General features: G+C 41.0%; 1 protein-coding gene across 8 annotated transcripts in view; it reads right to left on the minus strand.

Annotated features, from left to right (window-relative positions):
- EXOC6 (exocyst complex component 6) overlaps window positions 1-23,471 on the minus strand; it is a 195,186-nt gene that overhangs the window by 90,318 nt on the left and 81,397 nt on the right. For 6 of the 8 annotated variants that reach the window (XM_050959382.1, XM_050959381.1, XM_050959379.1 and 3 more), the window contains exons 11-16: window positions 23,155-23,275; window positions 20,032-20,103; window positions 19,217-19,314; window positions 17,837-17,942; window positions 11,776-11,885; window positions 1,188-1,299 (exon numbers count right to left, since the gene is read on the minus strand). In XM_050959382.1, the coding sequence (XP_050815339.1) occupies window positions 1,188-1,299; window positions 11,776-11,885; window positions 17,837-17,942; window positions 19,217-19,314; window positions 20,032-20,103; window positions 23,155-23,275 (619 nt within the window). The remainder of the gene's footprint in view (window positions 1-1,187; window positions 1,300-11,775; window positions 11,886-17,836; window positions 17,943-19,216; window positions 19,315-20,031; window positions 20,104-23,154; window positions 23,276-23,471) is intronic. The other 2 variants (XM_050959380.1, XM_050959385.1) reach the window with 1 other exon arrangement.

Consider the following 23,471-nt stretch of genomic DNA (forward strand, 5'->3'; position numbering starts at 1 on the left):
ATTTTATCTTCACATCATCCCTGAGAGTTCAGGAAGTACCCTATTTTACAGATGTACAACTAAGGCATAGAGAGATCATGTGCTTTCCCAAGATACTATAGACCCCATAGAACCCAGGTCTCATAGCCTCAGCCCAGTTCTTTTAACTGCAATATCACTCATCAGCTTTCAGTAGACCCATGCTGCCACCACAGCACAGCATATAACTGCAGGGAATGAGACATCAGACTAAGAGCTATCTACACAGTGAGTTAGTGCTCCGCAAGTCAGAACATGATCTACAGCACACTCGCTTTCTGTGCACTAACATCCCATGTGATCACTGCCACAGAAGAATGAAAATCCTAGCATATACCCCACACTGGATATTAGCGCACAGCTAGCCAAAGAACTGTATATTCACCCCCCGGCTTGCTGCACACTAACTTGCCACGTACACAAGCACTAATTCACTTTCCAAACCCGTCTCATTTTCAGTCCAATACACACCCTGAATGAAGCTGGGGTCCTGTGGAAAAAATAGTATGCAATCATGTAATAAAATATTTTTTTGCAATGCACACACTAAAGGAGGACAGGGAACCTTAACTTTGTTGTTTCTTGAACTGATTGCTTCACTTTGCAGCTGTAATTTTGTGTGTGTGTGTGTGTGTGTGTGTGTGTGTGTGTGTGTGTGTGTGTGTGTGTGTGTGTGTGTGTGTGTGTGTGTGTGTGTGTGTGTGTGTGTGAGAGAAATTTCCTATTTTTAAAAATAAGAAGAAAGAAATTCCACCATGTTCTTCTATTTGTACACAGCAGAAGAATGCTCTGCACTGAATAACGTGCAATTAATGAGGCAGGAGCCCTTAACTCATTCCTTGCACACCTATGTCTTATTGAACAGAACTCCTTCAATGCAACCCTTCCTTCAATATGCATCCACATATAAACATATATTTCATTAGACCCAACACACTACAGCTTTGTCATTTTCATATGGCAATATACAACTATACATCTTCCTCTTTTTCTATTTCTTGAATTTATACATAAAAGTGTTTCTTGTGATTTAAAACCAAGCAAACTATTACATTTGTTAACCTGGTATAAAGCTTAGTACTACAATATAGCTGGATTTATGAAAACATGTTTAGCAGTAATTATCCTTTATAAAAAAAAATCTTTGGGCTATGTATTTTTTAACTTACCTCTGTTAAACCTATGTGTGGCTTTTTGATGAGGTTTTGTAAACAACTACTTAAAGTTCTTGTTAGCAGCAAATTTGTAGATTTTCTAAGCATATCATCTATTTCTGTTGAACTGAAAAACAAAGTTTTGGATACCGTTAAACAGATATAAAGTTACAATACTTTAACTGAAATACTTAGCACCTTTACATCTTCACATGTTTAGCATCTTCAATATGGTTTACAAATATTAACAAACCCTCTCTGCAATGGTGGCTCCAAGGTTGTCTTTGACTCTTCCTCATCTCTGCCTTGGTCAATTTCTTTCACAGGTTTGGATACTGAGTCTATTTAAATGGCACCAACATCTACTTCCATTGTTTCAGGTCTTTCCTCCGTTCTGTTCTTTTCCTCCTGCCCTAGTTATTTTCTCCTTTACCAACCCATGGCTGTGCCACAGTTTAATATTCAACATATCTCAGAATTATATCCTTGTAATTAGATGGATTTAAAATACCAACACCAAAATCCAGGATCAACATTACTCAACTCTCACTGCACTTATGCTACATGAATTTCTGAGCTTGCACCAACAGTGCTTCACAACCACTTAGGGAAAAGCATTGACTGGGTTATCCTAGCATTCTTTGTTATCAGATGTTCAGGTCATGTAACCACGGTAACTAGTAACTTGTCAGTCTCCCCATGAAAATCCCATTGGTGGAAGTGAAGAAGTCCAGTGGCTCCTCATTGTCACATAAAGGTAATGTGTGGTGATCAGAAGGCAAGTGGGAGTCAGGAAACATCTATACGTGTTGCAGATATAATATCTGTCTATTGACTTGGTTAAGTAGTTAAAGAAATTTAATCAGCTTCAGTATAATTAAAGTGACTAATCTGTCCCCTTCTGGCAAGGACAAAAGTATGCCTTTCACATCCTTTTCAACAGAATCAGATATCAGAACATTAACCTGCTTCCAATCTGAAGTGACTGGTTGGCAGTTCTGTAACCAGCCAATTACAAGGAAGACCTCTTTCTTTCTTTTTTTGGCTTCAGAGGGGTGCCTCCTCCCCAGTATCATTGCTGCAATGAATGAAACATTCTCTCTAATTCTAACATTTAACACCACACACACACACACACACACACACACACGAAAATCAAGCCCACGACATGTACTGGCAGGTCATGGAACACCTTAGTGGGAACTAATCACTGGCCAGGAAAATTGTGCCAGATGAACCGAAACACACACTACTAGCACTGTGTCACCAGCAGCTAAGCACTTTAAACATCAGAAACATAGGAACTTTCATGCTGGATCAGACCCATGGTCCACATCCAGTCCCCTGTCTCTGGTAGAGGCCAATACTGGATGCTTCAAAGGAAGGTGTAAGAAACCCTGAAGTGGGCAGATATGGGGTAATCTGCTCCCTTACAAAGGCCTCATCCTAATCCAGAATAGTAAGAGATTACCGTACACCCTGCATATCTTTTTTTGTTATTATTAACTATTATTATTTCTTGTTATCCATATAAACATCCATTACCTCTTTGAATTTTCCTAAATTCTTGGCTTCCATGTCTGATGACAATGAGTGCCACTGTCTGATTATACATTGTGTAATATATTTCCTTTGATCCGTTTTGAGTTTGCCACCTTTAAATTTCATGGAATGTTTGCTTTTTTGACCATACTGCACATTGATCAGAGGTCTTTATGGAGTTGTCCCTTTTGTAAGTTAACATAGTCAATTTAGAACCCTAGGAGGTGCACAATCAACACACATTTTCCCCTTCAATGAGCACTACTTTGTATTTATCAACACTGGACTTCATCTGACATTATTTTGCCCATTCACCTAGCTTGCCTAACTCTATCTGAAGTCTTCTCCAGTCTTGGCTAATCTAGATATCAGTGTCATCTGCCAATTGTTCCACCTCATGCTTGTCCCTCTTTCCAATCATTAATAAATATATTAAACTCCAGACGCAATACAGAATCTTGTGGCACCCTGGTGTTAACCTTTTGGCATGATGAATTGACATTTTTTCCTATTGTCTTCTGTCTCTTAGCCAGTTTCTGATCTGTGACAATATTTTGCCTCTGACCACATGACTATTTAGTTTCTTTAGTTGCCTCTTGCAAAGGACCTTGTCAAAAGCTTTTTGAAAATCTAAAACTATGTCAAGCTGGTTATCTTTATCAAATATTACTGACATATTCAAAGAATTCTAATAGATTAGTGAGATACAATTTTTCTTTGCAGAAATCATGCTGGATAGATCCCATCATATATTAATTATTCTATTTCAAGGATCACCCCAAAGCCATTTTAAAATAGGTAGAACATTACAAGATATTGGAGGGTACCTAGTAGCTGTTTTTAATGAGGGATTGCAAATTTTTGCCAGCAGTTCAGCCGCTTCATACACGCTCCTCAGCACTCCTAGATTTACACCATCTGGGCCTAGTGACTTGTTGCTTTTTAAATAATCAATTTGTTCCACCACTTCTTCTGGTAACTCAATTTCTGATAGAACCATGTCTTTACTATCAAAATCAATCAGGCCTGGAGTATGCATCCCTCTAACATTCTCTATGGTGAAGACTGATGCAAATAAACCATTTAGCTTCTTAGCAATGTCCTGTCTTCCTTAATTGCTCACACACCCTGGAAGAAAAAAATCAGGAAACCTACCTGGAGATCATGCCAGAAGTTGGTCCAGTGAAAGATATTATTACCTCACCTACCTTCTCTCTTATCCTGGGATCAACATGGCTACAAAACACTGTTACTTTAAGACTAAGTCAAGGAAACAGCCACTCCCTTTTGTGTCCTCTAAGAACAAGCTGTTCCAAGAGCAACCATTAAAATCTTGAGAAATTGCTTCTCTAAATTTTGTCATATTGTGTAACTTATGTGACTTGTGCGTCATTTTGTAAAATTTCGCAGCCTCTCCAATCTTTCTCAGTACTGTGCACTCAATATCTTTTTCTTAATCTAAATGCCCTACTAACACATTTACATTCTTACTACTTAGGTTTTGTACCCCAAGATTCAACTGTGTGGTCTTATCATTCAACATTTTTACACTGACAGATTCTATGGAATATTTTTGATACAGTGCTACTCTGATGGGTTTTTAATATGAGTTAGAGTCTGCTGGAAACTAATCTGGATTGATTTACTTGATCTATACTGTGTCAAACTGCTAATAGAACCCAATGTTCAGAGCAGAAGAAATAACATGGGTGCAAAACACATTTAAGTAATGAACTAAAAATTATTGGTTGCTCAGAGTAAGTCACTTTCCAATCTACACATCCTGAATCCTTTCAGGGGATCACTCTCAGCTTCTTTTCACTTTTAAAATTATTAGCCAAGGCTGGGATTCTCAAGGAAGCCTAACACAGTTAGACCCAATTCCCAGTGAAAGTCAATTGGAGATGGGCACTTAATTCCCTCTGCTCCTTTGAAAATCACTGCCCAAGTTTCCAGAATATATTTGGCAATGCTACTGCTGAACCCTGGTGATGACTGTCCTCTGACTGTGACTCCCCAAACAGCTCTCATACTCAGTCAGAAGAAATGCTTTTTCTAATGGTAGTGGTGATAGTGGTGATAATCCACTCCTGCAGGGGAAGATAAAGGAGGCCAAAAAATTAAAGGGCATGTAAAAGAATTATTCTGATCCTCTTTTTTACATGCTTTGAGAGCTAAGAAATTAAAAGTGCCATATAAGAACTAGAAATTATTATTTGTAATTTATCAGGGAGCAGCTACAAACTGAAGTATTCAGCAGACAACAAACTAGATTTAAAAATATCAAGGTCTGGATTCAAGCCACAGCCATATTTTGGACATCCCTAATTTTACAGGCCAGTCACAGCACATTTTAAATGTTAATCACTTTCCTTAATTTTTTTTAACCTCTCACAGATCCAATGGATTTTTCCACGTTATAAATTTTTTCCATTTTCTATTAACTAACTCATGTTGCTCAAGATTGCATTGCAGATTAAATATTCTCTCTTTCCCCAGGAGTTTTTTAGAAATATGTAAGTCTCACATATTAGACCTAGGAATTCTTAATAGAATATATAATTTCAAAATACAAATAATAATTTGAAGGTGATCCATTTCATCCTTTTATAGCTATACACTGTGAGAGTTATCACAAAAGAGCATAAAAACAATTGCAAAACTTCACATTTGTCTGAAAGATACAAATAGAATTTCAATACCTCTTCATTACACCAAAGTCAGTAAAATTAAGTATGAATAGTTTCTAGAATTCATGTTAAAAAACTACAAACAAATGTTAGCCAGCTTCCTCTCCCCAAATCTGAGTATTTCATCTCTAATCAGTCACGTAGACTTTGCATCTTTGATTTCAAGCAAATTCTTCCAATTGGCAATAACCTGTGGCTGGCTTTCAATGCATGTTTAAATTCTTATTTTTCAACATATCAAGTGTGAATGGGAACAAAATTAATAGTGGTGTTAAATTGCTGAGCTACTGGAAATTTTACATCTCCAGAAAACTGCTGTTGCCACTTTGTACAACACACCAACACTACTCTTAAGAAATACATCAGGCAAAACACTTAAAAGCAAAACTGTATCTTTAATAAATGAATCACCATCTGAACACACTCGTCTCACATAACAAAATCCTTGAAATCCACATTTTTGGCATAAAGAGGTGTTGATATAACAACAGTGATTTGATGAGACATTATACCCATAATCAGACCTTGAAATTAAGCCAATTTTTTCTTAGTCTTGGAAGGCTAAAAACCAAACTTGAGGAATGGCAATTCAAGACACAGAGTCCAAGTTCCACTCATGGAAACATGTCACTTAACCTGAGCCCTAACTTTTTTAACATACTCACTAATGAGTTAGCAACAGTAGTGGAACAAAGTCCCCAAACACAGTGCTCCAAATAAATGAGAGACAGATAAAATGCCGGCTTATACCCACTCAGGACAGTTCCCAAAAGAATTCACATTCACTACAAACATGCTGCAACAATACAATGGATTTAGAGATCAACCTGGGAAAAGATAAAATCCTTATATTTCACAAAAAGCATGCACAGTTCTTATAGTATAAATATAAATACATACATAAATCTGTACATACAGATATATACACACACCCCAAACTTGTGGGGCAGAAAGAGAGAAAACACCTTTGAGAGAGAGAAGGTGGGAGAGGTAATATCTTTTATTGGACCAACTTCTGCTGGTGGAAGAGAGAAACTTTTGAAAGATATTACCTCACCCACGTTGTCTCTCTCATATCTGGGACCAATAGGCCTACAACACTGCAAACAGTATCTATCCAACAGATACCTAGGCTGTGTATCTGTTTACAATTTGGTAATGCTTATAAAGACTGGTATGACAAGAAAACAGTTCTGATTTGAATTTAGAAAAAAAAAAGTGTGTTCCAGGATCTGTCTCACAAAACACCCCATTCACCCACCCAATTACCCAGGACCACTAACTGAATTTCAACACTGATGCAAAAATCTGTTATTTTTAGCTCTTGGAGGTTTGTTAACATAGCAGTTAGGAAAGAGTAATTTGTGTGTTTAATGAGTCGCTGGGTCAACAGGCACTCATTAGTACGTGTAAATTATAAACAGTATCAATTAAGAATGTGTGAAAGGAGAGTCATTTACATTTGTTAACAGTGCAAAAGTGGATGACCAGCTGTGAATAGCAAATTTGAGCCTTCAAGACTAATCTACAAATGTTATTTTATGTAATTAAAACCAAGCTGGGCTTGTTTTTGAGGGGGTAGCAGGGGGGAGAATGGAAGTGTTGAAATATTTTCCACTGAAGAAAGTCATTTTGTAGAGGTTTCACTTTAGTTTATATTTAGCTTCGCTTTATCAGAAACTCTCTCTCTCTAAGTGACTTCAAAGAGAATCTTCAAAGTAAGAGCAATTTGACATACATTCAAGAATTCTGGTCCAATGTAGGGATGGGAGACCATATTATTATTTTATGCTTCCATATTGCACCATTAGTGTGCACAGTGCTTTGTATAGGAAGTAAAGGTATGTTTCTTGCCCCAAAGCACTCACAGTCTAAGTAAACTAAGACAAAGGCAGAATGACTGGGGAAAATATATATGAGGCAAGATGGAAGAAGAAAGTATATAAGTAAGTATGTGAGTATGCTATGGTTTTACAGTATGCATCATGTTAATTTGGACACAGTGACAAAACTAAGACACAGCAAAGAGTCCTGTGGCACGTTATAGACTAACAGACGTATTGGAGCATGAGCTTTCGTGGGTGAATATCCACTTCGTCGGATGCATGGAGACAGACGCATGTAATTAAGTGGCAGAATGCAACTTTTATTAAACTTTAACACGGGGGAGGGGCACTACCCACCCACCATTCATGTTCTCCTAGACCAGGCATTTAATTGGTTCGAGAGCCAGAGTTAAGAACATAAGAATGGCCCTACTGGGTCAGACCAAAGGTGCATCTAGCCAGTGGTGAGCTGGAGCCGGTTCACACCGGTTCATGCAAACCGGTCGTTAAATTTTGAAGGGTTTTAGAACCACTTGTTAACCTGCTTCCCTGCAAGGAGGGGGCGCTGCGCCTTTGATGGGCTCTGGCCGGGAAGTGTGTAATTCCTCCTCCAGCCGCCAGGGGTGCTGCACTGTGGGAGCCATGTAGGCCGCCACCTGGCCCTGTTGCTGCTGCTGCACCCCTGCCCTGGGGCTCCCACTGCTGCCTGGTGGGTCCCCGGCTGCTCTGCTGGGCCTGGGCTGCATCCTGCTGCTCAGGCTACTCCAAGACACTCTCCTCATGAGTACCCCGCACTACCTGCCCTGCCTGTACCAGCCTCACACCCCTGCCCTGCCCACAGCCAGCCCCGCACCCCCTGCCGTGCCTGCACGAGCCCCACACCTACTGCCCTGCCTGCACCAGCACCGCACCCCAGCCCTGTCTCCAGCCAACCTCTGCCGCACCCTCCTGCGACCCTGCCCGAAGCCAGCCAGCCCCGCTCCTCCTGCCTGCAGCCAGCCTCTGCTGCACCCCCCGCCCTGTCTCCAGCCAACCCCTGCCCAAAGCCAGACAGCCCGCACTCCTCTGTCACCAGCCCTTCCAACCCCTGCCGCACCCCCCCTGTGGCCCTACCCAAAGCCAGCCAGCCACATACCCCTCAGCCCTACCTGCAGCCAGCCCCTACCTCCAGTCAGCCCCACACCCCTCGGCTCCAGCCAACCCTGCACCTCCTAGCCTCCAGCCAACACTGCACCCTCCTGTCTCCAGCCAGTTCTGCATCCCCTGCCCTGCCTGCAGCCAGCCCTGTACCCATTGCCTCCAGTTAGCCCTGCCCCACGCCCGGGTCTGCAGCCGGACCCACATCCACTGGTGCCCTGCAGTTCCCAAGCCAGTAACCCTGCACACTTCCTTCAATGAGGGGGGCAGGGAGCAGCTGGGACCCACACATGTGCACACCCTAGGGTGACCAGACAGCAAGTGTGAAAAATCGGGACGGGATGGAGGGTAATACGAGCCTATATAAGAAAAAGACCTAAAAATCGGGACTGTCCCTATAAAATCGGGACAACTGGTCACCCTAGCACACCCACATGTGAAACTGAGCTCATTTCTAGTTCAGGTCCATCTTTTAAAAAAAAGAAATTTAGGTAGGGTTAACATACATCTGTATTTTCCCGGACATGTCAGGCTTTTTGGTTCTTAAATCGCCATCCAGGAGGAATTCCTCCGGGGAAAATACGGATGTATGGTAACCCTATTGGTACAAAAAATACACACTGTGGCACATCCCTTAAATCAGAACTTTTTATAGGGAACTGGTTGTTAAGATTTTGGCAGCTCATCACTGCGATCTAGCCCAGTATCCTGTCCTCCGACAGTGGCCAATGCCAAGTGCCCCAGAGGGAATGAACAAAACAGGTAATTATCAAGTGATCCATCTCCTGTCACCCATTCCCAGCTTCTAGCAAACAGAGGCTAGAGACATCATCCCTGCTCATCCTCACCAATAGCCATTGATGGACCTATCCTCCATGAATTTATCTAGTTCTTTTTTGAACCCTGTTATAGTCCTGGCCTTCACAACATCCTCTGGCAAAGACTGACTGTGCATTGTGTGAAGAAATACTTCCTTTTGTTTATTTTAAACTGCTGTCTATTAATTTCATTTGGTGACCTCTAATTCTTGTATTACACAGCTTCTTACTAGATAACACCAGGGCCAGTGCAACCACTAGGCAAACTAGGCGGCCGCCTAGGGCCCCAAGATTTAGGGGCGCCAAAAAGGGGTGTCCAAAAATTTTTTTTATACTCCCTGCACAGGGGCAGTCCGTGGCCAGGCCAGGGCAGAGTTTGCCTTGAGGGGCTCGGAGGACACTGTGCAGGGAGCGGGTTCCGCTCACAGCTCCAGCGAGGCGGCCAGGGGCGCAGGAGGAACCGGGGAGTGAATCTGGATGCTCCCAGCTGTTACCTGCTTTCTGCTGTTTCACAGGCTGCAGCTGGTAGGAGCTGAGCCCCATGTGCGCCTTGATGCTGCCAGCCGGCGGAGTCAGCACCCGCGGAGCCCGGTCGTACATGCTGGCTGGCCCCGCACCTTGAGACCCAGCGCTGGCTGGCAGCTGCAGTCACCAGGAACACCGCAGGGCCCATCACGCCGACCTCGCCCTCTCCACAGCCTGCTCGCCCTCGGGCACCTGCCCTACAGGCAGCGCTCCCCTTTCCCCCCCAGACTCTTCCCCCTGCAACTCATCCCATAGCGCTCCCCTCTCCCCCCAGACCCTTCCCCCTGCAACCTGCCCCATAGTGCCCCCCTCTCCACCCATAAAGCCTCCCCTCCCCTTGCAACCCGCCACGCAGCGCTCCCCTCTCCCCCCAGACCCTTCCCCCTGTAACCCACCCCACAGCGCTCCCCTCTCCATCCATACAGCTTCCCCTTCCCCCTGCAACCCACTCCGCAGCACTCTCCTCTCCTCACAGAGCCTTCCCACAGGAACCCATCCCACAGCACTCCCCTCTCCCCTCAGATCCTGCCCTCGGGCACCCACCCCGCAGCGCTCTCCTCTCCTCCCACAGGGCCTGCCCCTTAGCACCTACCTCTGCAAGCGTCCTCTGCAACTGTGGGCCTTGCTGCTTCCCTCCGCCACGCCCTATATCACTGCCCACCTGCGTCCCCACTGCCAGCCTGGAGCTGCCTCCTCCCCGAGCCCCCAAGATCTGTGCTCTGATCCCCAAAACAGTCCTTTCCAGATCCATGGGTGGGGGGGCAGGAGGGACTCTAGTCATGTGCAGGAGACCCAAGGCTATCTATTTTCATTAAATATGTAGACTAAATAATGAAATTAATAAATTTTCAAGCGGAATGTGTATTAATACTAACGAACACTGCCACATTATGCAATATGCAATATTCATATTTGAAAGTGTATAATAAGCGATGCTCTGGGGGGAGGGGAGGGGGACACAAGGAAGAAGTGTTGCCTAGGGCGCAAAATATCCTTGCACTGGCCCTATATAACCCGTAACTGGTGCCAGGGTTACAGGGCTTCAGTCCTTACCATATAACCTATAATGCTGGGCAGGCTTTCCTCAGCCTACCCCACACAGGAGTCAGCTCTGTCTGAATCCTAGCACACCCCCTTCCGCATGAAGGGGACAGAGGGTGCAGCTTGGAGGGGACCTCGGTCCGCAAAGGCCACAAGGTTTCACCCTATCACATGAGCTCAAGGTCCAGCACCAAAATCCCAGGTCTGTTACCTCTGGGAACGTTCATTTTATTCTCTTAACTGCACTGGAAAGAGGCCGTAAGTTGTGACAAACAAACTACTCCACCCCAGTACCTCAGTTAGGCACTAAGTGTGTTCCTGCTCAACTTACTGTAGCTTGAAGGTGCTGCAAGGAAGGCAAAAAACACCCTGGGTCTCTGCTTATGGAAGAAAAAACTTGTTCCTGATCCTCTAAACAGGTGATTGGCTGTCCCACTTTCACTGCTGGCCCCATCAAGTTCCCCCACCCATTGATGCAGGTGGCTGGCATTTAACTTGGAGATTCACTGATTATAAAACCAGAAGGACCACTGTGTTCATCTAGTCTGACCTCCTGTATAACACAGGCCATAGGACTTCCATGAATTAACTAGAACAAAATTATAATTATTCATCTGTATGTCATTTTCCCTTTTCTTCTTGCACTCTATTTAAGTTTTCTCTATTTTCACTGACCATCTCAGAGTAAAATTTCTACAGCTATATTGTAGATACCAACCAGCAAAACCAATCTGCATTAGCAAAACAAAGAACTTTTGCAGAACTATCCAGTTCCAGGTTACTTTTTTCAACTACTGCATGATTTTTTAAATGAAGAAAACCTCCATACAACTCAAACCAGTAAACACTGTCTAACATTATACTAAAGTTTTAGACAGTTTTCTGTGCAAAACTATCATGCACATATGATATACACATGCTATATTTGATCACATTGTATGTAGAGCTCATTATCTTCCAACTATAAAACAAAAATAATATGCATTTGCCAAGACAATATATATGCCACTTTATCAATGCTTACCTGCGGTGAAGAGACTCTGAAAATTTAAGGCTTGCATAGATAAACTCCTTAACCTGGATATAAATCTGAGGCACCGATTGAGACATTGGGAGTTTCTTTGGGAAGGACTGCTATGGAAACAAAACATTAATTCTACATTATACTTCAAACTTTGATTCTAACCAGATATTCACATTACATGTGGCAATCTAATAAATGCCAAATACTATAATTTAAATATTTTAATCTAATTTATTTTTGTTTCTGCTTTTCATCAAATATAAACATGGGCATGTATTAGACTGACCATCACACTTATGAAAATAATTTATAACATAACAGAAATTATTTATTTGTATTACAATAAAACCTAACAATTCCAGACAAGATTGAGACCCTACTGGACAAACATAGAGTAAAAACAGTTCTTGTCCAAAAGAACTTTCAGTCTAAATAGGCCAGAAAAGGACTAGGGAGGGAAAGAGGCACAGAAAACAGAAATGTTTCTTATCCTACAGTAACTGGAGTTGTTCAAAATCTGCTCTCTCTCTATATATTTGACTTTTGGTGCACATGTGCCTCAGGCACTTGATTTGGGAGTCTTTTGGTCAGCACATCCATTGGAGCTGTCATGCGCCAAGCGTCCTTGTGCTCCTGTATCAATAGCATAAGGGGTGGAGTGGCGCAACCACCACTCAGTTCCTTCGCTACCACAAAACACAGATATTATAGGACTCTCTAGTAGCAGGGAAGAAGGGAGGACTGTGGAAAATATACATATGGACAAAACATCTCAAAGAACTTCAGGTATTGTAGGGTAAGCAACTTTTCTTTCTTCTTTGAGAGCTTGTCCATATAATTATGTCCATCCCACTCTTGGTGACTCACAAGGAGGTGGGTTCTCATAGCATAGTTAAAGAGGGGTTGCGATACACGTCTGCAAAAGAAGCATCGGACCTTGATGCTTTTCCAGTGGCAAGTACAAGAGTAGGATATCCCTGTAGGTGGTGGTATATAGGTATGTTGTCTTGGGTGATAACAACCCCAAGGATTCCAACAGGGCCATCTTAGGATGTTATATGAATGGAGACCCAAGGGCCACAGAGGAGGATACCAGGGAGGCCTACCCTTATTCTCCCGATGGGATATGGATCTAAATGAAACCCTCAATTCCTTTTCCAACCCATAAAATGTGTAGGAAGTTGCCCTAGAGAAAAAAGTAAGGGATTCCTGTCCACTATGCTGAGACTCAGAAGATGAGAAAAATTAATATTCAAAGTCTAAGGGAGGGGCTGCTAAAGCTGAATTACTTGGTGTCAAGGTAGCCACTGATTTAGCATGCCAATACGGTACCAGCAGTCCAATACCAGCTAGTAGTCAATTTGGGCTGAGGAATCTCTTGGGAATTGGATCTGTGAGGTAACTTGGACCTCTTTTCACTGGAGGTTTTAATAGGAAACCTGCCTTTCACTTTACCCAAGAAGTGATGCTCCTTTCCATGTGAGGACTTAGATTTAACTGTCCTACTGAGTTCAAAGTTTGGGCATTAGAGGATGCGGCTCAAGAGCTCCAAGAACCCATGCTCACAGGGGCACTCTGTACTGATATGCAATTTGTCCAGTGGAGTCAGCAATACCCAGATCTTAAGTTGGTTGCATAGAACAACCCAATAAAAACAGCTATACATGAACCTCCCTAGCCTTCAAAATCCTTTTAGAAAAGTATTTACAGATGGAAGACATGCTGGGGATATGAGATTCCCAACAATAAAAAAACGCACCTGGTGAGACCATCACATATAGGTATTGCTGCCTTGCAGAAAGGATATTACTTAAAATCAAGAGACGTGGCATTAGACACCCTGAAGCCCCAGTGTTGGGAAGATGATCCCAGTAAGGGAAGAAAATAAAAACATCTTCAAACTAAAATTTATCAAAAATGTTCCAGTGAACAACTAATTCTAATCAACTATTCCTAAACTGACACTAATATTTACACAAAACTGGAGAAGGGGAAACAGCTAAAGGATGTGTCTAGATATGGATACTGGGTAACTCCATCTCACAACCACACGTGGTAAAAGGAAGTGAGCAGCAGTTGGGCTGCTCTGCCCTTTATGCCCTTGATATAGGAGCACAAGGACACACTCAGGGCACAAGTGTGGCTCCAAAAGACACTGTTGGCCAAAGACTTTAATCTCATGTGCATGAGACAGGTACACACCATGAGTGGAACACTTATATAGACGAGCACTTAAAGAAGAATTGTGCAGTTCTCAGATCAAGGAAGTTAAAAAAAAAAAGTTCAAATGATATACAATGGTTGAGATCTGCACAGCAGCCTAGCAGATTTAGACATAAATATTCAATTAATTTTACTGTGCATACATACTGTAGGCTGCTGTGCAAATCTCAACCAATATGTATATATTATTTCATTTAAATATCATAATACAATTTCAAATTAATGATAAATATATTTTGTAAGCCATAGTAATTTATAAGAAATAACATATCACACTGATACCTTTTACATTTATTTTATACTATAAAAAGAAAACAAATATTTTATTAAACCCAAAACAACAGCCTTTTCTGTATGGAATTCATTATAATTGAATTCTCAATGACCATTGACTTCCATTGACTGAAGAATTTAACCCATCTGCAATGACAATAATAAATTCACAACTGGAATTACCACAAGACAGTTATCAGGTCTCTTCACACAAGAAAATGGAGGTAACAACAGATTAGCGCCACCATGTAATAGTTATGGTGTAAAAAAAGATGGATTACTTAACTTGACACTCTTCAAACCACACCTCTCAGCCATCAAACCTACCAACATGTGGAACAAATCGCCACAATGTGGGACATCCACATTGTGCTGTACATCACACTATCACTGACAGATGACCATGTACTATTTTAACTACAAAACCTGTTTCTCGCTGTGTGAGAATTGAACAGACCATTAAAAAAAAAAAAAGAAAACTGAAAAAAACAAGTTTTATCATGCCATTAAACAGATTCCCCACATGGGTTATCAGCAGGGTTTAAACCTAGAACATTCAGATCGTCTACCGCTGGAGAGACAGGAGTAGTAGTTTATCCTCTGTGAGGACCAATCACTACAGGAGGCCACACTATCCACTTTCCCAGTGGGTAACACAAGTATTTGCTAGACAGTAGGAGAATAACAATGATCAGAAATCATGGGTTGTATCCCTGAATGTAAGAGGGGAGTGTAACACAGTGATTAGAGATTGCATAAACAAAACATTACAGGTTTAGCACACTCAATCTAAAAGTCAACATAACTAGGTGCATAAGACTTGGGTTTGCCATATTACAGATCTGGTCCCTATTCCCAACTCTGCCTGAAGTGGCCTCACGCAATCTCTCTGTTAACTTATTTGTAAAATGATGCAGGCTACTATTTGACTGCCTTGTAGCCCTTAGGCAGCATAGGGCTCTCAAGTATATGGAATATAAACAGCAGTCAACAAAGGCAATATCTTAACTCATGGCCTCCTGGCTCTTAGCTCAGTGCATTTTCTCCTAGGACACAGGGTATTCTGTGAAGAAGTTTCTCGCATGTCTGCAGAACACTATCTGCCTTTGTGGTCAAGTAAAACAGACAGTCTGGTTCCACCAAATTACAGAATGTCCTGCAAAACGCAGTACCTTAGAGAGGGATGCTTCAAACAATGGTCACCAGAAAACTAAGATACTTTTTGTGCAAGGGCCATGAATGTACGCATTATGCTATATGAATATAAGCATATTTCAATTTAAGAACATACAAGAGCAGTAGCTCTATCTGACGAAGAAGTAATGGACACACAAGAGATAAAACAATCTAGAGAATGTTATTTTTAATAATATCCTGCATTATGCAGTGCTTTAGATCTATAGCCAGGGCCGACGCAACCCATTAGGCGACCTAGGCGGTCACCTAGGGCACTAATATTTGGGGGGCAGTGGCCGCCCCAGTCATTGGCTGTATTTCGGGGGCGGGATCGTCTGCCACCTCTGTCGGGGCGCCATTTCGAGGGCGGGACCTTCCACCACCTAGGGCGCCAAAAAAGCTGGCAGCACTCCTGTCTATAGCTCTCAAAGATCTTTACAAATGTGTAGGAATCATTATCCCCCATTTTACAGATGAATTAACAGAGGCATGCAGATGTAAAGTGACTTGCCCAATGCCTCAAAGCAAGCAGGCCAACAGCAGAGTTGGGAACAGAAGCCGCAACTCCCAATTCCCAGCTGTATTCTCAAGCACACTAGACTGAAATTTGGTCCACAGAAAAATGTATAAAGCGAATGTTGTTTAGTTTAAAATGACAGTGCCTTTCCGAGTTATAAATCAAACTGAAAACTAATGGTTCATAGAATGTATTCCCTTTTCAGTGAATGACAATCTACCCCTCATTGTCAAAGTACTCATTTTTGAATTCTCATGGCTTATTTATATGCCTTGTGGATGGTCTAAGATGGTGTATTTGTATAAGTAATAGAATAGTTTAGTGGTTTAATACAATATCAAATTAAGGCACTCTATTGGCTAAGTCTGTCATGACAAATACTATCCATAAGACTGAATGTAAGACCTATGTGGTCTGCTATATATTGCTAATATTGTGTTTTACTTATTTGTTTCCGATTTTGGTATTGCTTTATTATAATACAGCTAAGAAAACTGAATATTAACAAAAAATAATTTGAAAAGGTAAACGTAGTATGTCAGTGAGGTAAAGTACTATCAAAGTCAGGACCATCCTAACATTTTTAATAGACTGTTATAGTCCATCAGATATGTTCATCTACAGGGCTGGCGCTTCCATTTAGGTGACCTAGGCAATCGCCTAGGGAGCCAGGATTATTGAGGAGCGGCATTTTGCCGGGGAGGCGGCAGGCAGCTCCAGTTGACTTGCCGCAGACATGCCTGTGGACAGTCCGGTGGCCCTGCGGCTCCGGTGGACCTCCCGCAGGCACGCCTGTGGCAGCTCCACCGGAGCCACAGGACCAGCGGACCCTCCGCAGGAATGCCTGCGGCAGGTCCACCGGAGCCGCAGGAGCAGCGCGCGGGGCAGCGAAATGGCCATGCGCCTAGGGCGCCAAAAACACTGGTGCCGGTCCTGTTCATCTATAAATAAAGCTTACACTCATTAAGCATCATAAAACCCTCTTTAATCTTCTTCCATTTCACTGCAGTAACATATGCATGGTATCCAGCTGTTACATTTGTAAAGATAAATGACAGCTGAATGGCAGATTTAAAATATCTGCAAGCCTAAGAAGATACCTACAGTGGTGGACCCTATAAAAACTGTTTTATGGTAAACAGTGGGAATAGCTGTCTATTTGGGTCTCAATTTTGTTTGCGGCTTCTAGGAACTAGTGAGATATAAATATTACCACAAAACTGGGTCTTCTACTTCCTGCCTGCTACTACCTAAGCAACACATTTGGCTTGCACAACATACTAGTCTCATCTTTTTTTTGAGGGAGCAAATTTTCTTTAAGAACTTTGTAGCTGTACATAGAGAAATTCACAAGAATTCTCTACTGGAATGCTAAGGCCTCAAAGGAACACATACAGTTCATATAGGGAAGAACCTCAGGTATGTTTTGTCCCACATAACGAATAAGATGAGCAGCACCCAAATAATTAATTTACAAAAAAATATATTTTAATAGATCTTGTAGTTGTTTGTTACATTTTGTAATGCTACAGTACATCATAGACTGTGGTTTATGAAACCTGATATGCTGTAGCAAAACTTAAAAGTTAGCTGTCGCTAAACAAAAAATGTATTAATTATTAAAAGTTGATTATTAATTTGTTTACAAAACTATAGGCTTCATTACTTACTAAAATTTCAGATTAAATGTCTGCATCTTGAATTTTCATGTTTATTTATAACTAGATAATTACCCATGAAAAAGGTGATTTAGCCTCTTAATCTACCTTGTTATTAAAACTTTAATTACTTTTTAATTACAAAATTCATTATGCTCCTAACTCTATTTAATTGGTTTAAAGTAAACTTTTGTAATATAAAACTTGTTCTTACCTTATCAAGTTCTGGATCTTGAAAAGGAAATTTGCTAATCACTATTTTATACTCCTCTTCATTTGCTACAGGGATAGGGCTGTAATTATCTGCTTCAAAAATATCCCTATTCAGAGTTAACAAAATCAGCACCGTCAAGAAATGGATTAATACTTAAAAACATCATAAATAAGTGAATACATAAATGAATACAAAGCTTTTCACTGACATCAGATTGGATGTACATTCCAAAAGTGGAGAACTGAATTCAATATTGCTCCAGAATTCCAAACAGCATTTTGGGAGATTGAGTAATACTAGAGCACTGGGATCGCATTTATCCATGCAATTACTTTTTCACAGTCTACCTGACCTTAGAAGGTTTGTCCATACTGGAATATTACACCATTTGAGAACATCTTTTAATTAACACAATGCAAAACACAGCTTAGTACTTTCTAATTCCTCTTCAGATCATATAAATCAGTACAGACAGGGACTTCGTATTAGTTGGACTACCCTATGGCTAACTATGAACATCTAACTCAATAAATATGGCAGTCTACACCGAATGTTTAACACTGTGTTAGTTAACATGTTCAACACAAATGTATTTTTTTCCACTGTAAATGCACTCAGGGCACATTGGGATCATTCTCTATCTGAAACAGGAACTTCAGATTAAAGCTCCAAAACCCCCTTAATACTGGGTTTACCATTTTCCTTCTCAAATTATTTTTAAGGCAGACATAGAAGCAGAGCAGCTGCATCAAAAGCATCCCATTTCTGCCATGAGAGATACAAAGGAATGCTCACTAACAACAAAACAATAACCTTTTCTGTACCCTTCTTCCAGTCCAAGTTAAAGGCATCACTTTTGTGATGGTCCTATAATAGCATAACTCAAGGTTAGCCTCCTCATGTCATATTGCCTAGAATTATTGTACAATGACATCAGCCCAACTCAATCTATGAGAATCTGTAATATTTCATTTTCAATGATGTTTTTAAACTAGAAAAAGTCACAGCATTACTGAAACGGGAAAGAGATTATTAATTTTACCACCTTTCTCTAGCAAAATAACCCAACCTGATATTAATTTTTGTATAAAATGAATGCAAACTTTCATGCTGGAGGAAATTAAATTTTACAGTTTGCAAGTTCTATATCCATTCAGGTCAATACATAATAGAAATGCCAAAAGACCTTTAGTCCTATTGGGTCAAGCTATAGTATACTGTACAAGGTTAACAAAAATTTAGAAAATTAGTATTTAATTAAATAAATTTGTAATTTAACGGAAAAAAGTAGATTTGACTCAAAGACACAATTACTGAGTAGTTAAACCAACCCTAATTGACACAGCATTTTGAGACGTTTATTCATTTTGTAATACTAACCTGAACAACCCAGTCCATTTTTTAAGCAGTGTTTCATTGTACTGATCTCTTATTTCAAATAAAAGATCAAACAGTCGATTCACAGGAAACCCATAACCCTAAAGTACAAAAATAAGAAGGACAAATAATTCAAGAACTACTATCATCACTTATCATACAGCGATTCAATATGTTAAGAGGGCTTATTTTATCATGCAATTTTGTACTGCTATTGTACAAGTTACAGGACTCAACAGGTAAAGGTACTATTAACATGATCTACTAATTTGTAAACCTGATACTCTGTTTATTTTAGAAATACTACAGTTTTCATGGCAAAATGTAACAAATTACTTCTAAATATTTTTAACTTGATATTTAATCAAACAATGTGTTTTATCTGTTTTATCAATGATTCAAGAGCAGACGAGCAATAAAACATAACTGGTTTTCCAAGCAGCAAATTCAATGACTGAACTGAAATACTACCTGCTATAAATTAGAAATGAAATGTTTACAAAAATATAATATTTACATTTATTTTAATGCTATGTAATACCCTTTTGAACAAATTACAAAAATTGACAAAGATTTTTTTCAGTGCACAACTGAACACCTAGGAGGTGTGTGATGGGCACAAATTAAGAAGGTTGTGTTAAGGGGGAATCAGCAGAAGAAAGCTAGGTAAGATATTTTCATTATTTAAAACATCTTACCTAATTCTGTTCTTGGTACATGCATGCAATTCCACCAAAACCAATGGCGGTTGCACATGCATATCCAAAGGCAGAATTTGGCTCCAGGTATTTTAATTCAATTATCAAAATAACACCAACCTGCAAAGTATCAGCAAACACAACAATGAGATTCTTCAGTTCCAAAACAAGATCAGGATCAGTGCAATATGACTGGAAATAAAAAATATTGATTCGGTAAAAGTTATTTAAATCAAAAAGTAAATACATTTTCAACTTACAGTGGTACAGTAGGTTAAACTCACTAGCTTTATACCACTAGTGAAGTTCTTGTGTTGATAAAAGCAATTTTGACTTACATATTTTAATTTATGTATGCAGTGTTCTTGTAGCCTTGCTGGCTCCAGAATATTAGAGAAACAAGGTGGGTGAGGTAATATCTTTATTGCACCAACTTCTGCTAATGAGAGAGACAAGCTTCCAAGCTTACACAGAGCTCTTCATAAGAACAGCCATACTGGGAGTCAGACCAAAGGTCCATCTAGCCCAGTATCCTATCTTCTGACAGTGGCCAACGCCAGGGAATGAACAGAACAGATAATCATCAAGTGATCCATCCCCTGTTGCTCATTCTCAGCTTCTGGAAAACCTTAAAAGCTTGTCTCTTGCACTAACAGAAGCTGGTCCAATAAAAGATTTACCTCACCCACCTTTTCTTAATTTAGTCCAATTATATACAGTATTTGTTCATATCACAAAACTATTACAAAGTTTGTCCTAACAGGAAGAGCTCAGACAAGACCAGCTGAAAAATTAGGCTACATTTATCCTGCAATTATGTTTCTATCTTTATGTTTCCAATTCTGAATATTTTGGTCTTCATCGTCATCTTATTTTAATTAAAAAAAATACAAACAATATTTATGGCCATGCAGTGTAATGCATGATGAGAATACAAGATTGAAATGCAGCCTACATGTCTGCCTTACAGTATTTTTTGTGTCTTTACTCTCCAAGTAATTATATAAATAAGCTAATGGTTTTGCTTCTTGCAAGTACTCTTCAAAGAAGAAGAGCATTAGTCACCCACTTCACCTCAATACAGACTAGCATGATACAATTGATTGTGATGGGAGCTATGAAGCCTGAGAATAAATACAGGTCTGTCGCATCTTAGGCGGGGGTTCAGTTCCACGGTTATCGTGTAAAGGGAAAACCACGTACAGTCAAAACCCTAAGCCCTTTAAATCCCGTCCGCAGCTCCGGCGTGGGGCCGGGGAGGGCATTTAAAGGGCCAGTGGAGCCCTTTAAATGCCCCCCCCCCGGTCCCGCCGCCGGAGCTACGAACGGGATTTAAAGGGTTCCCCCCCGCCGGGACACCGGAGCTGCGGGCAGGATTTAAAGGGCGCCGCCAGGTTTCCCGCTGCGGTGGGGAGCCCAGTGGAGCCTTTTAAATGCCGCCGCCCCGACCCAGCTGTCAAAGCTGCAGGCGGGATTTAAAGGGCTCCACCAGGCTTCCCGCTGTGGTGAGCAGCCCGGTGGAGCCCTTTAAATGCCCCTCGGTCCCGCCGCCGGAGCTGCGGACGGGATTTAAAGTGCTCCTCCCCCCCCCAGCTGCCAAAGCTGCGGGCGGGATTTAAAGGGCTCCACCAGGCTTCCTGCCGTGGTGAGGAGCCCGGAAAAGCCCTTTAAATCCCACCCACAGGTTTGGCAGCCGGGCTGGGACTGGCATTTAAAGGGCCCGAAGCTCCATGGTGTCTGGAGCCTCGGGCCCTTTAGTTCGTCCCAGGGGCTACCAGCCACCTCTGCAGCTGGGAGCCCCCTGGGTGATTTAAAGGCCCTGGGACTTCCAGCCACAGCTGGTGCCCTAGACCTTTAAATGTTGAGGCCCTGCCTCTTCTACTTGAGGCCACGCCTCCTCCCGGACTCCAGGCCTTTCAGCGTAAAGCTGAAATCGCACATGTTAAATACGCATAAGTTGCGAGAGACCTGGTAATGACATCAATTTCAATTATATCACAAAACCTTTAATGAAGGGCCCTATTTCTATAAGAAACAAGATTTAAGTACATTTGAATGCTTTAAACTGTCACTTTTTTATAAATGGTTGTCAATCAATAGATTAAACATTCACTGCCTTACAAACTATGTGGTTTAGAAATCTCTAAACAATTTGAACTTGCTAGTAGTGCTTCTAAAATGGGCTGGGGATTGGAAACAAAACTTAACTGGCATTCACCAGAAATGTTCCTAATGAAAATACAGTTGTTGCAATTTGAAAAACCAAATTGTTTTCAGCCTTTCCTAAAATATTTACAAAATATAAAATGTTCTTCAAACCTAAAACAACCTATAATAATAGGGAAGTGGTAACAAAATCCAAACTCCATGATTTAAGCACATATTTTTGCATGAATTAATAGAGATTAGTGAACACTGAAAAGGGCAAGTCGAGATATGAAATAACAGCACTTTGTATATGTTACAAATCTTCTATTTTTCTTCCTCAACATGCCATCTATGACCCTTTTGGCAAGTTTTGAAGTAATTTACCGGGATAAAATGCAGTCAACCACAATCAATGACTGTATTCCCTTGTTTTTCAAGGGGGATCAGAAACAGCATGCTGATGGGCAGTTTTCTTGTGGATGGATAATAAAGAGGTAACTTTCATTATTTGAGATACATTTGACAAATACTGAAATATTCAGCTAAATACAGTATTAAGTTAATAACACTTTAGCATTTTCAATATTTTAATAATGCCTCTACTACAATGTAAACATACTACTTTAGGGGCATTGAAGCGGTAGCTCTAAGGGTTTTGTTGGTAGAGTTTATTTTGGAAACAGGGTATTTGGAATGATAATTAGGAATTATTTCCTGGTGGTGCTTTCAGTGATGAACTATTCAATCTGATCTAATGAAGAGGTCAGCTGAAACTAATGAGGACAGATTGCAATAATAACAGCAGATTAACTCTGCATATTCTAAACTGCTGGACTAAGAGCACTTTTGGAAGACCCAGAGAGTTGTAAATCAGTGGAGGATTATGCAAATAGCCCATGGCTGTGGCTCACAGCCTGATACTGCTGGGAAAAACAAAAGCTTGGCAGGTTCTCTCCCAAATGTGAGCAATTTTTAATCACAAAAAACCCCACAGTGATGTAGGTGTAATTTTTCACTTTGACATTATCCTACTTTTAAAACACAGACACTCTTTAATGGATTTACACTGAATTACCACCAGGTCTTCTCACTTACCGAATGGGTTCTAAGAACAGCAATGATCTTTGACAGTGCCATGTTCCAGAGTTCATCAGTGTATGCTCTAGTTACCAATCCTTGGGTTACATGTAAAATGTGATCTTCCACTACAAAGAAACTAAAACAAAAATTTACAAGAATTAAGTTAAATAACCAACAGTTATTTTCAAATATTTATTACAGTATGGAGCAAATCCTACCCTTTTGCACAGAACATGGGAAGGTCGTGTCCACAGAACAACTGGGACTTCAATGGACTTTGCATCGGGCCCCTGGTACTGTTCTGGACAGGATGTGGGAAGCGCACCCGCTGC

The sequence above is a fragment of the Gopherus flavomarginatus genome, chromosome 6, assembly GCF_025201925.1.
Source record: "Gopherus flavomarginatus isolate rGopFla2 chromosome 6, rGopFla2.mat.asm, whole genome shotgun sequence".
NCBI classification, from domain to species: Eukaryota; Metazoa; Chordata; order Testudines; family Testudinidae; genus Gopherus; species Gopherus flavomarginatus.